The 18,094-nt window shown below is 35.3% G+C and overlaps 1 protein-coding gene across 1 annotated transcript in view; it reads left to right on the forward strand.

Moving 5' to 3' along the window:
* The window catches only part of Lrrk (Leucine-rich repeat kinase), a 431,475-nt gene that overhangs the window by 151,670 nt on the left and 261,711 nt on the right, over window positions 1-18,094 (forward strand). Inside the window, exons 12-13 of the mRNA XM_090380151.1 lie at window positions 7,698-7,818; window positions 10,171-10,338. Coding sequence (XP_090236277.1) covers window positions 7,698-7,818; window positions 10,171-10,338 — 289 coding nt within the window. The remainder of the gene's footprint in view (window positions 1-7,697; window positions 7,819-10,170; window positions 10,339-18,094) is intronic.

Raw genomic sequence — 18,094 nt, forward strand, 5'->3', positions numbered from 1 at the left:
TAACCTGTTTCATCCACTGACAATAGAATTGGAAAACTAAAAGCTAAAAAAAAAGTAAGAAAATTTGCTTGTGAAAAAACTGGTTAAATTTTGTTTTTGGCTTATAACATGCTTCGATTAAAATCCAGGTGTTAAAGTTTTCCTCTTATATCTTTGTTATATTGCAGTTGCACCATACGTTCTCTTTTGTGTGGTTTAAATTTACTTCTTTTGTAAAAGTCAAAACCCTCATTTTATTCTAACCTTATTTATAGCATATTTACCATTAGGAACACTTTACTAAATTATATTAATTTAGTGATCATTTATAAGCCAGTATATAGAACCACCAGTGGTATTTTATTGTTAATGGTCTACCAGTTGGAGCATCAACACAGAATGTGCTTTTTGAGAAGCTAGCACCATAAAGAATAGAGAAGAATTGACCCATCTTGTCAATGGGTAGCCATCTTTTTTGGATATTTGCCATTTTGTAAAAGACTTTCTGTTAGGTTTTTCCAAAAACAGTAATTTTTTGAATCAATGAAGTCCAAATGCCTTTAACATATACATTATGATTTAATTTTTATCAAATCCATTTCCATACTTTACACTCATATTTAATCACCAACATAGAGATGATTTACATTTTATGCACCATATTTATTTTATTTTTTCTTCAAGGAGGAAAAAATTTTCAGAACTATCTTAAATGAAACTACATTGCATTAGATTTGAAGACTAGTATTGACACCCATTCTTTGGGGGGTTAAAGTAGTTTCTTCTTGATGATATGCAAGGGTTCCAGTGTTCCCAACAAGCATCAGTGGAACTCTTCATCTGTGACCCATTTAAGTTCTGCTGTCATATTCTGTTCAGTTGGTGGAGTGTCATCAAATCTTTATCCTTTTCAGCTTTATTTTTAGTTTGAGAAAGAGAAAAGAATGTGTAAGCCAGATGAATATGGAGAATAGAGTATTATAGAAATGATTCCCCCCCCCCTTTTGGCTAAAAATTCTTACATGGAAAGTGCCGTGCGTGCAGGAGCAGTGCCATAGAAAAATCAACTACCATTTTCAAACAGCTGATTAGCATAAGCATTAGCATTAGTAGAGGCATTTCATGCAAGAAAGCAAGCTTATGCAGCATCAGCCAAAAAAAAAAAAACCCACTTCCACTTCACCCCTCTTGTTCGTTCAAAATAACTGTCCAGCTGAGCCTTAAACTTATTTAGGTTATCAACCTCCACTACAAGGGACGGAAGTCTGTTCCACCAACCAACCACCCGCTGGCTAAAGGCAAATTTCCGCACGTCTATCCTACATCTGTCTTTCCTCAATTTGAATTTATGCCCTCTCAGGTGATTATTCTGAGCTAGAGGAGGAATCCCATCAGCATTGAGCATGCTCAAACCATTCAAGGCTTTATACACCTCTATCAGATCACCTCGCTGGTGCCTAGTCTCCAGACACTGTAATTTGCAAAACTTAAGCCTTTCTTCGTAAGAGCACCCCTTTGTTCCATTCACTAATCTTGTTGCCCTTCTCTGTACTCGTTCCAGCAGCGCTACATCCTTCTTGAAATGAGGCCTCCAGGCCTGTATACAGTACTGTAGGTGTGGCCTGACCATTGCCTTATACAAGGGAATAATCACCTCCTTATCCCTGCTGGAAAAATTCCTGTATATCATTGACAATACTCCATGAGCTACTCTTGCAGCCCGTCTGCACTGCTCAGAGAACTTCATATCTGCCTGCACAACCACCTCCAAGTCCCTTTCATTCTCTACCACTGTCAGTGTAGTACCACAGAGTTGATACATTGCTCTGGGGTTGCTGTTTCCCATGTGTAGTACTTTACATTTGTCAATGTTAAACTTCATTTGCCACCTCTCAGCCCATCTGCTCAACCTTTCCAGATCCTGTTGCAGCAGCATAGTGTCAGTAGTGTCCTTGACAACCCTGCCAACCTTTGTATCGTCTGCAAACTTGGACATTAAGCTTGATATACCATCATCAATATCATTTATAAATACAGAAAACAATAATGGACCCAACACTGAGCCCTGAGGGACTCCACTAATAACATTAGTCCACGATGAGCAGTGTCCATTGATTACCACTCTCTGTCTTCTCCCCCTCAACCACCCCTTTATCCATAGCAGCAATTTGCCTCCAATGTCACACTGCTCCAATTTGTGTAGCAGTCTTCCATGTGCAATAATATCAAAAGTCTTTCTAAGATCCAAGTATATAATATCAAAGCTATTCCCTGCATCCAGTTCTTTTGTGACTGCATCATAATATCCAATCAAATTGGTCAGGCAAGACTTCCCCTTAACAAAACCATGCTGTGTCCGAGCTATAACTGAAGTCTTGTCTAAATGATCCTGCAGTGCTTCTTTAACCAGTGCCTCCATTAATTTTCCTGGAACAGAAGTTAAGCCCACAGGTCTATAATTACTTGTGTCAGCCTTTGATCCTCCTTTGTGAATTGGGGTCACATTTGCACATTTCCAGTCTATGGGTACCTCCCCTGAGTCCAAGGAAGCTCTCATAATTATGGCTAAGGGTTTGCTTACTTCCTTTGCTGCCTCCTTTAATATAACTGGATAGATCCCATCCACCCTAGGTGCCTTTCTTGTGTTTATCTTCAACAGTTTCTCCTCCACTTTACTCCCAGTTATTTCAAGATTCTGTAGCTTACTGCTAGAGTTGAATGCACCTCTGGCATTCCCCTCGCTGAATAACTCCTCATGTGTGACTGTCGATGCAAAATATTCATTTAGTTTGTTAGCTACCTGAGCAGGGTCATCAAGAGTTGACCCGTCAATATCAAGTGGACCAATCTGATTCATTCCCTTCCTTCTAGAGTTTACATAAGTAAAGAACTCTTTGCTGTTTTTCTTTGCATCCCTTGCCAAGGATTTCTCGTAATCTGCCTTCGCCTGCCTAACCTCCTTTGTAAATTGGTTGCATATCAACTTGTATCTATCACAGGCTTCTGTGTCATGTGTTAATTTGTAAGTATCCCATGCATTTTTCTTCTCTGCCATATGCCTCATTAGTTCATCTGACATCCATTTTGGCCTAAACCTTGAACAATATTTCTTAGTTGGTATGTAAAGCCTAGTAGCTTCCAAGATAAGTTCTTTTAATGCTTCCCATTTTGAATTTGCTGTTGGTATCATCATCAGTTGGTCCCACTGTATAGAATTTAAATACTGTCTCAGTCCATCGTAGTCGCCTTTACGGAAGCAATATCCCTTCCCTTTACCCCTAATGGTAGTTACCTCTTTGAGTAAATCCCACTTCACCACACTGTGATCACTGCCACCTAGTGGTTCATTTATCTGCAGATTCTTAATGCATGAAGAATCACTGCTGATAATCAAATCAAGAGTATTACTCCCTCTAGTTGCCTCCCGAACATGCTGATGTAGAAAACAATCATCCAATAAATCCACAAAAGTCCTGCTAGTGTGTGAGTGACCAGTCCCCATATTCCAGTCAATATCTGGGAAATTAAAATCTCCCATTATAAGACTCTCTGATTTACTGGCCCACTCTATTTCCCTGTACAGTTTCTTATTATACTCATCAGAGTCATTAGGCCTATAGCACACTCCTACTCTCAATTTTGATCTCCCAATGCTTATGTCACACCAAACTGACTCAACACTGCACTGTCCAGCGATGTCGACTGGCTTCACTTCCTTGGTTTTTATGTGTTTCTTAACTAATAGCATAACCCCTCCCCCCTTCCTATCCTGTCTATCCTTTCTGTAGACGTTGTACTCCCCAAATTCCAGTTCTGCATCCCTTATATCTGTGTGATACCACGTCTCTACTATCCCAACAATATCTGCCTTTGATGTTTTGAGCAATACCTCAAATTCATCAAATTTATTTACTAAACTCCTAGCATTGGTGTACACGCAAGTATACCTGCACCTGTTTCTATTCTTAGCTACCCTAACACAACCCATGTGTTTACTTGTACCGCAATGACTCCCAGCAGTCTCTGAAATATCATGCATCTTGTTTTTCAGGCTTCTGCTCATTCTAATAGGAGCAGTGCAAGAATCTCTTTCACCTCTGCCAGTGGCTACTGTCAATCTATTGGTCTTTGTCTCCCCCAAGCTAGCAGTTTTCCGACCCACCTAACACTGCCTGATGGTGTTGTTTTCATAACTTTTTCTCCCTGTCATATCAGAATCTCTTTATAATGGACCTAGTTTACCATTTGACTATTTTGAATAAGTTCACCAGGAATAATACTTGAATGGCAAAAAACAAGTTCACCAGGAATAATACTTGAATGGCAAAAAACAAGCAGCATTGTTTTCACATTTGACCAAACCCATTGTGCTTTTTTTTTTTTTTTTAGTGTGGTGACTTCCACTGAGATGGCTAGAATTTCATTTCCAGGTCATAGCCTTAAACTTCCTCCTCATCTCCTTCAACCCATGCACAGTACTAAGTACTATAGGTTTTGATACCTTTCATGTTTTAGGCTTTCATTCAAAAAATGCTTATCTTTCATCATCAGTAACAGCACACTTGGTGAAATTAGTGTCCATTTCCAACCTTCTTTTCAGCTATTCTCACAGTTCACAACAGGTAACATTTTGGTTATTATTCAACATCTTGGAACATATTTTGCTGACAGTCAGTGACTGTTAGTAAAATATGTTGATCCACAAGTAGAGTTGGTAAACTCCCCCCACACTTGTTCACTATTATGGTCTTCCCCCCCTCTCTCTCTGCTACCTCTTTTATAATAAATGAAATCTTAGAACTTTTTGATCAGACTTTTATATAGGTCAATTAATATCATTGAAGAATGAAGAAATGGCAGAAAAAGAAATGGTTTCTTTTATTTTAGTAGCTTATGGTGCAGATCCTTACTGAAAATGTTTGCTTGAACACAATCTCACTGTTAGATGTACTGATTATATATTGAACCATTATTTGAAAGGTATTCCTGCATATTCAAAATAAGATCACAAGTATGGAGCCAGGAGAATGGGTTCATCCATTCGAAACTAGTTGCAAAGAAGACTCATTCCACTTCCATTGAAGTAGGGAGATGATGAAGAGAGCATCGGGCAGGAGGTTTAGGTTATCCATTTGTTTATTGTGTGATTCAGGAAAATAAATTTTGTTAGTGGCATTTTCTTATGTATGGATAGGATAGTCACGTCATGTCACGTCACATCTCCTTTGCTGATTGTATTTTTTCATTGGCAATATTCAGTATCTTAACTGTTGTTAATTAACCAGTGTGGTTCATAGTGAGATTTATTCCATTTACAGAATAATGAAAATTGTAAAATTCTGAATTGAGATTTTTAATATTAAGAAAATCGCTACTTAAAAATTCATATTTTCAGTCTATTCAGATTGAATTCTGTTGAATTTTTATGTTTGTGCACATAAAGATAATTAAATTTTCTTTGGTACTTTGTCCAAATGATTTATTTTTCTAACCATGATATGCAAGTATAGAATCATATGAAAATTTGCCTCACTCCCTAAGTTGTGTATGGTGTGCATTTAATGGAGCAGTTGAAATAATACACTAAATTTAAATTTAACACTAAACGTTACTACTCTATTGGGAAAGTTCTCATGAGTGACTAAATTATATTTACAAAGGGGCTATCTATATGATGATTATAATAATACAGGCTTCAGAGCACACTAAATCAATCTATGTTAAGTGAAGGAGATTTATCCATAGAAATGTATATAATTTTAACTGGTTGACATGACCAGTGTTTCTGACTGATATTAAGATACCATTTCTTTATATAATATTAAATGTAGCATAAACATTTAAACCTTTAAATATAAACTAAAAATACTTAAATAAAATATAAATGCTCAAGGCATAATATATTATGAGTTTAAAATACACTATAAAATATCGGTGTTTTTCATTATGAGTTCACCCTAGTGAACTCATAATGAAAAACTACATAAGTAGTGTTAAAGGCATCGATTTAATTGTATCTCATGTTGTGACTACCTTGAATAAGTAATGCTTCACTAATAGAGAAGACTATTGTCTTCTCTATTGTGTGTATGTATTTTAAACTCATAAAATATTATGCCTTGAGCATTTATATTTTATTTAAATATAATCTTGCACTCCTTTTGGCATCTCTCTCATATTGTGGGAATAACTTCCCAACTGGGTTGGCATGATTGCAACACCAGGGTACCTGCCCGCCCACTGAGGATAGGCCAATAAGTGTTGAAATGGTGCTGTCTGGGTGGTGGTGCCCACTGAAAATAAGACTATTGTTTTTCTGTTAGTGAAGTATTACTTATTTGAGGTAGTGCAATACATGGTAACTTGTTAAGGTAGTCACAATATGAGATATACAATTAAATCGATGCAGCTGCTCATCAGACCACCCAAAATTGGATGGTCTGATGAACAGCTGCGGATTTATTTTGAGCAGCTGTGTATTCATTCTTTAAAAAAACACTCTCAGTACAAGGAGTTCCTTCCCCCCCATCCAGTTGAAAAATTAGCGATATAAAGCAAAACAGTATTGCTCGTGTATGTTTTATTTTAATAAGATTTAATTAATAACCTTTGAGTTTTAATATGTTATTTACCAGTCATAGTGTAAAGTATTGATTTTTCTTTTTAGTGATTTATGGATTCATTCCTTTTATCACTGATTGTTATATGGAAATGCACATACACAGAACCATTTTTTCAGAACATGTGTTACACATTATATCAAGATGAGCTGTCAGTATATGTTCAAGAAAACTTGCCTTAAAGTTATAGAATCTTTTATACATACTTTTAGTTTTCAGATTACTTAAAATTATTAAATGTAGTTTAAGAGTTTGAAAATGGGCAGGAATATTTTCTCACTAGGTCTCTGCTACAGCAGTAGATATTGAAGACTTGACTTTCTTTAGAGATGAAGTTCTCCAGAGAGTTATAGCTTGGCTTTCTTCTTGTTATTGATTATCCTGTAACAGCTCATAGCATTTTCAACTGTTTTACATACATTGAGGCATCTCTCTGTATCCACATTATTATGCGGTAGGAAAGGCACTCATTAGGCTTCTGGTAAGCCTCAGCTATGCTTTTAGTGATCTTGGTTGAGGGTGGGGACAAGTTCTTCCTTTCCAGTGTGCTCAAGGGTTGTCTCTTGTTCAATAGTCACTTCCATGATTTCTGCATTGCTTAAGTTTTCTTTCTGGTTCTCACCAAACTCACTTGTCTTCAGATTCTGTATCATCCAACGCAATATCCTTGCCAAGCTCTACCACATTGTTTTTAACCTTGATATCAATGTTGTGGAGCTTTCAGCACAGCCTTTTCAAAGCATTTTACACACTCCATTCACTGATTTTTGTTGCACCTCCCACCAGGTACTTACAGTTAGTGATGTGTAAGTGATGTTATTCCAGATTGCTGTGCTTATGGAGCAATTTGGAATAATGCCTCAAAGTCCTTTCTTCAAGAGAAATACTGGGATTTCATTTTGTTAGTTATTTACACACTCTATTTTCTTGACTTTTTTACCCAAGTAGGACTATAAATATTTATAGTTTCTTATTCACATTTTCTTTTTTGTTTCTAATTGAAATAGAGTGATGACTTTACCAATATTTTTCATTTGTACATCCCATTTTGATATTCCTTTAAAAACACATCAGGTTTTTTTTTTTTTTTATTTCCAGTGCTAAACCTTATGCAAGAATGAAATTAATGATAGTTGGAATTGAAGGCATTGGGAAGACGTCATTATTGGAACAGTTGAGACAAGAAGGAAGTGGAGCATATCGCAAAAAACCTCCAGAAGTTAGTAATATTCTTTATTTTTTTTTATATATAAATAAATAATTTAGAATTATTATTAATTAAATAGTAATGAGTTGGCACTATTCTGGATAGAACAGAGTGCAACCCTGGGGAGGATATGAAGAAATACAGAACACTATAGCTGGGGACAACTCTTACTACTCAGGTTCAACAGATTTTTAATATAACAGAAGAGACCTCAGACTTCAAGGTATACTCATATTGATAAATATTGCAACCACTGACTTGAACATTAAATAATTTAATTTAAAAATAAAAATACATAGGCATTAAAATAAAATAAACAATTAAGATTAATTACTATATTTAATAACCACTAATATACCACTTGAAATTAATAATATAATTTGTTAAGCTAATCACCCAAACATCTCACTATACAATTAAGGTGACGTTTCAGGCATCTTATTGATATCCATTGACGATGGGTACTGGTAAGATGCCTGAAACGTCACCTTAATTGTATAGCAAGATGTTTGGGCGATTAGCTTAATAAACTATATTATTAATTTCACGTGGTATATTAGTGGTTATTAAATATAGTAATTAATCTTCATGGAAAACGACCACAACGTCCTTCCCTAACTAAAATGAACAATTCTATTACGAACATAAAAGATATTAAAAGTGAATAAATAAAATCAAATAAAAGAAATAAAATACACGGTAAAGCAATTAAAAGCGATAAGAATAAATATATGCAAAACAGCAAATAGAATAAAAGCAATAAAATAAACAACATGCAAGGGATCTTTCGAGGCGTACAGGCCTCTTTCATAACCTACACTGAAGCAATGACAACAGCCATTCTTATACCCCAGAAGTTACAACCGAATGTATGACAATATGTGCATCGAGCCTGTGGAGATGGATGGAAAGGAAGGAAGGAAGGGAAGCCGATTTTAGCAGCACTGTGATCTTAACTCCCAGATGAAACATTGAAATATTGGATGTGGCTCATAATACACACCATTTATCATCATTAGAAGCCCTCCATATAGCTTGGATCTCATTATTAATCGTAATTCTAGAACCTGCATGCATCCTATTATGGAGGCCTTTATTCTGCATAATGATGAGAGATGGCAGGTAGATAATCGAATGAGCAGTTAGCGAGTACTGTGTTCAGAGACTGATGATTGGATGGCTGAGGAATGTTGACCTACTTTAGTTGACTTCTTCTTCTTCCCTTTCTTTCTTTTCCCCTTTTTTTTTTTTTTGCCAGGATCGACGTGCATATTGTTGTATTATCCAGTTGTAACTTCTGGGATGTAAGAATGGCTGTTGTCATTGCTTCAGTGTAGATTGAAAAAGAGGCCCACTCCTCAAAAGCTTCCTTGTTTATTTTATCACTTTTATTCTATTTGCTGTATCACATATTTATTCTTATTGCTTTTAATTGCTGTACCGCATATTTTATTTATTTTATTTGATTTTATTTATTCGCTTTTAATATCTTTTATGTTTGTAATGGTATTGTTTTTTATTTTAATTCCTGTATATTTTTAAATTAAATTATTTAACTTTAAAGTCAGTAGTTGCAATATTTTATCAATAGGGCTTGAATATATGAGGTGCCATGAATCCCATACTCTTCAGACTGCTGAAATCTCAGCAGAATTCTTAATTTTATTTATATTTCATGATCACTACACCTCTACCCTCCTCCTGTATATTTTTAGTTTTTATTTCTTTTAGTACTATTTTTTTTTAAAATTGATATACCGGTATGTATATACATTTTCAAGGTTGATTTAAGTACTTTTCAAATAACAAGTACACTACAAATCTTCCAATAAGTGCTACCATCTCTTATCTGTGTTTCCAAGTAATTGTAGACATGGTTTATAATAGAGGCAGCATGAAAATAGATTTTAAAATTGGAGGAGGAAGTTATGTCACACTTGTCATTTATTGTCGACTGATTTTAGCTTACAAAAGCAAAAATTCTCTGGAATTTGGTTCCAGAAGTTGATGATACTGAACCAAGCAATACATTAATAGATGTACAAGATAATATTACATCAACAAAAAAGAATGATTGTTTAATGAATTTTTACAATCATAAAAAAAATTCTTTTATGATTTTTTTAATTTTTTGGTTTAAAAAAAAAACTAATCTGAAAAAGGTTAAAGGAAGAAACACACTCACATGATGACTACTTTCCATACGACTGCTAACAAAAAAAAAAATTAAATTAACAAAAGGAATAACAAGAAAAAAAGACTGAAAATAGTAGGTATTTTTTTACAAACCCTTGCATTTTTTTTTTTTTTTTTTTTTATTATTATTATTTTTATATATAATTCTTTGAATAACTATTCTTTCAGCATTGGGCCAAAAGAATGGGTAATAAGAATATAAACTTAAAGACTGCAAAAGGTATTACTATTTCCACTGTGGGAGTAGATGTTGGAGATTGGACTTATGAAAAAAAGATTCGAGGACAATCCAGTCATGGACCTGTTACATTCAGAACTTGGGATTTTGGAGGACAGGTAAGTGTGCATGAATTTTACTAAAAAAAAAATAATAATAAATTATATGCATAATTACATATCAATTAATATAAAATTCTCTGCCATTATCAGTGATGTTCATATCATCAGTGTTGAATAATTTTAGCTGTTGGCTATTTAATTAAGTTACTGTATGTTGTAAGCTGCTTTTAATTATGTTTTTCATAGAAAACTGCAAATTTTGTTGGCTGGTTATAACAGTTAACTTGCTAATAAATTCATGTCGCTTGTGTGCTGCGATCAATAAATTAATAATAAATTATATTAATGCTAAGAAGATACTATTAAATCATATGCAATATTAAATAAGTTTATTTAAATGGTTACACGAGAACTAACTAACTACATTTCGAAACTCACCTGAATAACAAAGTTAGAATGAAAAATTACAATTTACAATAATAAATTACAAAATAAACTTATAATTAAGGTTTTAAATTGCATTAGGATTGAATAAAAGTATTTTAATTCAGAAGCAAAATAGTGTATTATAAGTTGCTAAAAAGCTGTATTACAATTATTACAAAGATACATTACAAAATTACAAGTAGAGGTAACATAATCGAAACTTTCATAGATGATCAACAACTGAATTTACTGAATACCGGATCTCACACTTATATCAGTTTGGGTACAGGTATCACCTCTGCAATAGACTTAACAATATGTTCTCCATCAATTTATCCTAGTATAGAATGGTTCGTGTTGAATGATCCTTACAACAGTGATCATTTTCCGATAGTATGTTCCATACGGGCACAATCAACTCTTACAGAAGGAACCAGAACAGTATGGAATTTTAAAAAAGCTAATTGGAATAAATATATGCAATTAATCGAACTGGATAAGCAATTAATAGAAACCCTGCCAATAGGTGATGCTGTCTTATATATCAATGATCAACTGCTAGAAGCTTCCAAAGCTACAATACCTCAAATAAGTAAGGCAAGGCAGGCACGTTACAACTCTTGGTGGAATGCAGAATGTGCAACAGCAAAAACAAAACAAAATCATGCATGGAATAGATTCCGGCAATATCCAACTATCGCCAATTTAATTGCATATAAAAAAGCCAAAGCTGAAGCGAGGGGAATTCAGAAAAAACCAAAGAAAAAGTCTTGGATCGTGTTCGCTTCCACACTTACTAGGAACTCAAATCCTGGTTTGGTGTGGAAAAAAATTTGGATTTTAAGTGGAAGATATCCAATTACACAATCTCCAATCTTCCATTGGAAAGGGCAGGACGTTTTTACAACAGACCAGATATCAGAAATTTTGGCTGACTCTTTCGCTTCCATATCAGCAGTTACAAGCTACAGCACTGACTTTCAAAAATATAAAGAGCAAGCTGAATGGAATAAGTTGAATTTCTCTACCAAGATATCTCATTCCTATAATCTACCATTTCTAAAAGAGGAATTACTTACAACCATTACAAAATTGCCTAATAGCGCACCAGGTCCCGATGGCATTTAGTATACTATGATACAACACCTAAACTCTGATTGTCTGGAAATCCTGTTAGCTCTATATAATAGAATTTTTCTGAACAACCTATATCCATCCATATGGCGGCATGCAATTGTCCTTGCATTTCCCAAACCTGGAAAAGATCCTTCCTATACATATAATTATCGCTCGATTTCACTGACCAGCTGCTTAGGAAAAATCCTTGAACGAATGGTGCATAATAGACTTACATGGTTGCTGGAAAAAGAGAATGTTTTATCACCCCACCAATTTGGATTTAGGAAAAATAGATCAACACTTGACTTACATGTCAAAGTGGAAACAAATATTAGAAACTCATTTATAAGAAAGCAGCATATGGTGATGGTAAATCTAGATCTTGAAAAAGCCTTTGACACAACATGGAGATTCGGAATTCTACGAGATCTATTTCAGTTAGGATACAGAGGACAACTTCCACAATTTATAGAAAAATTTCTTGCAGACAGAACATTTCAGGTACAATATAAAGGCTGTTTATCTACAATCTATATACAACAGGAAGGGGTTCCCCAGGGCTCAGTATTAAGTGCAACCCTGTTTGCACTGCAGGTGAACAATATCACAAAGGTTATACCACCATCATTGGAATATATATGTATGCAGATGATCTTTCCATTTCATTTCAATCACAAAGCATGAACACAATTGAACGACAGCTGCAATTATCCATAAACAAAATAGAAGTATGGACTCAAAATAATGGATATAGAATATCTGAGAAAAAATCAGTTGTTATACACTTTTGTAAAATGCATGGTCTTCATCCTGAACCGGTCTTATACTTAAATAAAATTGCTCTACCTATTGTTCAAAATTTCTCCTTTTTGGGCTTAACAATAGATAGAAAACTAAACTTTCATGAACATATATTAAGACTTCGAACTAGTTGCCTCTTAAAACTTAACATCTTGCGCACAGTATCTTCAATGGCCTGGGGAGCCGACTGGTCCACATTATTACTATTACATAAAATTTTGATTGGATCTCGTTTAGATTATGGATCTCCTATATATGCTTCAGCATGAAGGAGCATCTTACGTCGTCTAGATACCATTCACCATAATGCTCTCCGCATAGCTCTAGGAGCATTTAGAACTTCACCAATCTACAGCCTGTATGCAGATGCTTTGGAACCCCCGCTGCATCTTTGACGAGATTATCTACTGTGCATGTATGTGGAAAAAATATACAGTCAGCCACCGCATTCAATTTGGTCCATTATTCATGATCCACCATGGACGAGTAATTATGATTGCAAGCCAAATGAAAATAAACCAGTAGGACTGCGCCTCAGACACTTAGCTCAAGTTTGGGAAATACATTTCCAGCACATTTCTGCAGACCTCCTTGGATTCCGACTGTGCCTTTATCCATATCACATCTTACAAACAGGAATAAAAAAGAGATCTCTCCAATCGTTATACAGAAGCACCATGCACTGCACAGTTTTGAAAATAGAAACAGTCATCAGATTTACACGGATGGTTCAAAATCGAACAACTCAGTAGGTGCCACAGTAGTTTTACCGGAATATATTATATCTGTCTCCTTGCCTCTTGTTTGCAGTATTTTCACAGCAGAATTATATGCTATTAAACTAGCACTGGATGATATTACCCAGCATCAACTTCTACCTGCTCTAATCTATACTGACTCCCTTAGTGCAGTAGCAGCTTTACAGAACAGCAAATATTCCTCAAATTCCTTGATTCAGCATATCAAAAAACAACTCGGAGTTTTGCATAAAGCAAGAAAACAAGTGTCTATCTGTTGGATTTCCAGCCATGCTGGAATTCCAGGAAATAATCATGCAGACCAAGCCGCAAAAAATCCAGATCTTAATATACAAGATAACTTTCAGTTTGTACCATTTACGGATTATAGGGATGTATTTTGTACCAAATATACTTCCATCTGGAAACAACTTTGGAGGGACCAATCATGCGATAAACTTCGCAGAATAAAAAAAGATCTATGTTTGTGGCGATCTAGCTCACATACAAATAGACAGGAGGAAGTTATATTAACAAGACTGCACATTGGGCATACCTTCCTCACTCACAAACATTTACTTTTAAGAGAAGATCCACCGCTCTGCTCTGTCTGTCAGATACAACTTACAGTAAGGCACATCCTGATTGATTGTCCATCCTATTCAGCCGTTCGAACCACATCCTTCCAATCATTAGCAAACTTGCAAGCTCCTCTAACCATATAACCCTCTCTCATGTACTTGGTGACAAAGCAAACCTAAGTGAGCTCTTTATATATATTAAACATCTAGGAATAATAAATACACTCTGATATATCCATCCTAAATCATTAAAATGAATGTAATGACGCTGACAGACACATATTGGCCACAGTTGCCCTTGTGTCGTGAAACTTTCATACCAACAACAGCAGAAGTACAGTTATTATAAAGATATTAGAAAAGTGTAGTATTTTACAAACATACAATGCTGAAAGTAAAAATAAGCTAAGAAGAAGTTATTGTTGAAACACAACAGAAGTGAACACACAAACCCCAGATAGGTGACTTTATTTTAATAAAGGTCACTATCATGAATTTTTAATGAAGTACCTTAATTTATATCAAATGTTTTATTCATTTTAAAAGATGTCTGTGAAATTCTAGAAGTTGTGTTTTATAGATTTTGATCCACGTATTTTGCTTACCAACTATTTTTGGATGGATCTTCCCCAAAGTAGCCTCCTTGACACCATATATATTGATTTCTGCCAAAAAAAAAAAACCCCGAATAAAACAATGATAAAAAAATAATAATAATAATTAATAAAAGAAAAGGAAATTAAACCTATCATCCTATGCATTTCTCTCACCCGAAGGTACTATCCAGAAATCCTTTGAATTTCCCCAAACTGTTAGCCTCTACCACCCATGTAGGGAACTTATTCCAGTAATTTATAACTCGCTGGCTAAAATAAAACTTCCTGCAGTCCAATCTAAACATCTCCACCCCCTTCCCCCCCCCCCCCCGTAACTTGAATTCATGTCCCCTAGTTCTAGCATCATTTATAATCTTGAAAATTTTGTCCTCATTCATTTTACTGATGCCTCTCAGAACTCCTCAATCAAATCTCCTCTAAGGTGTCTAGTTTCCAAACTCTGCAACCCACATATTTGAAGTCTTTCTTCATAAGGATGCCCTTTTGCTGATCTCACCAGGTGAGTTACATGTCTTTGCACCCTTTCAAGAAGCTCAATGTCTTTCTTTAGGTGCGGTCTCCATACTTGAACACAGTATTCCAAGTGTGGTCTAACAAAAGCCTTATATAATGGGATTATCATGGCCCTATCTTTACTTGCAAAAGTTCAATAGATCATCGATAGGACACCATGAGCCTTCCTTGCAACCTGTTTTGCTCAGAGAATTTCATGTCTGACCATATCGTAACACCCAAGTCCCTTTCCTCCAGTACTGGGTTTAGTTGAACTCCACCAAGTGAATAAGTTATTTTGGGATTGCTGTTTCTCAGGAGTTGGATTAAAGCACAGCTGCCATTTTTCTGACCATTCCTGAAGGCTATCTAGGTCTCTCTGAAGAAGTTCAGCTTGACAGTGATCATTAACTACTCTACCAATTTTAACATCATCTGCAAATTTATCAATGTCATTTATGAAAATTAAAAACAACAGTGGTCCTAATACTGATCCTTGGGGAACCCCGCTTCGTACATCAACCCAATCTGAGGAATAGCCATTTATCACAACCCTCTGCCTCCTGCCCTGAAGCCATCCTGCTATCGATCTAAGAATTTTCCCAGTGATTCCAACCTGTTCCAGCTTATAAAGCAAGCACTCATGTGGGACTGAGTCAAAAGCTTTGCTGAAAGCTAAATAAACAATGTCGAAATTATTCCCTAAATCCAGCTCATGAGTGACCCTTTTAAAATAGCGAACCAGATTTGTTAAACATGATTTTCCCTTTACAAAACCATGCTGAGTATCCCTGAGAATTTCAGTTCTATCCAAATGATCCTGAATTCCACCCTTGATCATTGCCTCCGTACCACTGAAGTCAGACTGACAGGTCGATAATTTCCCACTTCACTCTTAGAACCACCCTTACATATGGGAGATACATTGGCACTTTTACAATCCAATGGAATCACCCCAGAGTCTAGTGATGCTTGCATAATTATCCTCAATGGTTCAATGCACTCACCTGCCGCCTCCCTTAAGATTATAGGGTATATTCCATCAATCCCAGGAGCCTTACTGGCCTGTAGGCTCAATAGTTTTTTCATTAAATAATCTTGCAAAATTTCAATATCATTAATTACATATATTTAAATTTCCCATTGCCACAAAAGGTTTTTCATCTGCAAATATCGATGCAAAATAACCGTTGAGTTCATCTGCAACAGCATCTGATGTATTTAATACTATCCCCTTTCCCTTACGTAAAGGTCTGATCTGGTTTGTCCTGCTCTTCTTAGCATTTATATATGTGAAGAATTCCTTATCCCCCCCCCCCCCTTTGCTCTGTTTGCTAGCGATTTCTCATAAACTGCAGATCATCTTGTAACTGTTATAGGCTTCAGTACTTTTTATTGCTCTGTAACTTTTCCATGCCACCTTTTTCTGCTCAAGTAATGTGGCAACTTCACTATTCATCCAATTTGGAACCCTCCTCGTGGAGTATTTTTTTAAAGGTAAATGCATTCAAGGCATCTGTGATTAATGTTTTAAAAGCATACCACAGTTCAATTGTATTCATTCTCTGTGCGATATCTACCCAGTTAATAGAGGCCATGTAGCACATTAAGGCATCATAATTTCCTTTGAAATAACCTTTGAAATTACATTGAAATAATATCAGAATTTACAAATAAAATTCTCCAGTTGCATCTGTAGAATAGTAAATTTTTAAATGAGATACAGGTAGTTCTCAACTTTACGAGTTAATTCGTTCCTTGCGTACTCTCTTAAAGCGGGAATTTATTTCCCATAGACAATGTTAAAAATAGGAATTACGTTATCAACAATGAAATTAGTTAGCTAATTAGTTTATGTTTAAACAATGATTGATTTATCCAAAGAAATGAAAATGTAGCCTGTAAAATCAAGCAAATTATAATAATAGAGAAATTATTCTTCATCATCATCATTGACTAAATGCACATTCGTTGATCACTCATTATTGGCTCGGCACAAGTTTGTGCTGAGCCAATAATGAGTGATCAACAAATTGAGCCAAACTTGACTCCTTATGTAACAAACTCGTTGGTTTGTTACACAAGGAGTCGTCTTCTTCAGAAATGCTTCGAGGCATTTATTTCCAAGACAATCTTCTCTTTTCTTTATAAATTTCAATAGCATGCATAAGCACTTTTTAATGGAATGCACAAATTGCGACTAACACGATTTGCGTGGAGTAACAAGTTTACGAAGCTTAAAAAAAAAGGAAGAGAAGATTCTGAAAAGTTGTTTATGTTTTTTATACGATTGAAGATTTCGGTAAAGGGCAAACACATTTCACAATGATATACAGGAATTTTGCTATCAGGGATAAGAAGGTAATTATACCACTGTATAAGGCAATGGTCAGGGCACATCTTGTGTACTAGAGTCTCGAGGCCGTATTTTAGGGAGGATGTAGAGCTGCTGGAACGAGTAACCCTAGGGGTTCACATCTGGTTAGTATGGGCTTGGCACACCGAGGATCCTGAGCTGGATATCATCATTCTTTTCCTTCTTGGTGATTCTCTTCTACTTCTCTCTCCCTCTAGGGTAATTCTGTTTTTTTTTTTTTTTCCGTTGGTGCAGCATAAGCCTCAGGCTTCTTTGCACCGTATGGCTAATAATAATAATAATAATAACCTAAAAACCTACACAATTCTAGCTATCGGTATTTTCACAAATCCAATAACATTGAGTTTACTTCTCAGTTTATAATTGCTTGCAGTAACAGAAAAATAAACCGGCCCAATAAACCGGAAAGTGCAAATTGTTTTTATTGGTTTATGGTCGTGACCTCGAACATTGTGCTTTAGAAAAATGTCACAAAGGCGTTCAAAATTGGTTCTAATAACATATGATAATGATGAAAGTGTAGTGCGTTTAATGATTTGAGTTGGTAACTAATACAATTTACACTATAAAAACGACCTTTTAGAGAGTTATATAGCGAAAATTTGAACTTCCGAGGTCGTGGAATGAATTACCAAAAAACAATGTGTTATTACCATATTTTCA

Source organism: Mastigoproctus giganteus, chromosome 8 (genome assembly GCF_048544385.1).
Source record: "Mastigoproctus giganteus isolate SK-2022 chromosome 8, ASM4854438v1, whole genome shotgun sequence".
Taxonomy (NCBI): Eukaryota; Metazoa; Arthropoda; class Arachnida; order Uropygi; family Thelyphonidae; genus Mastigoproctus; species Mastigoproctus giganteus.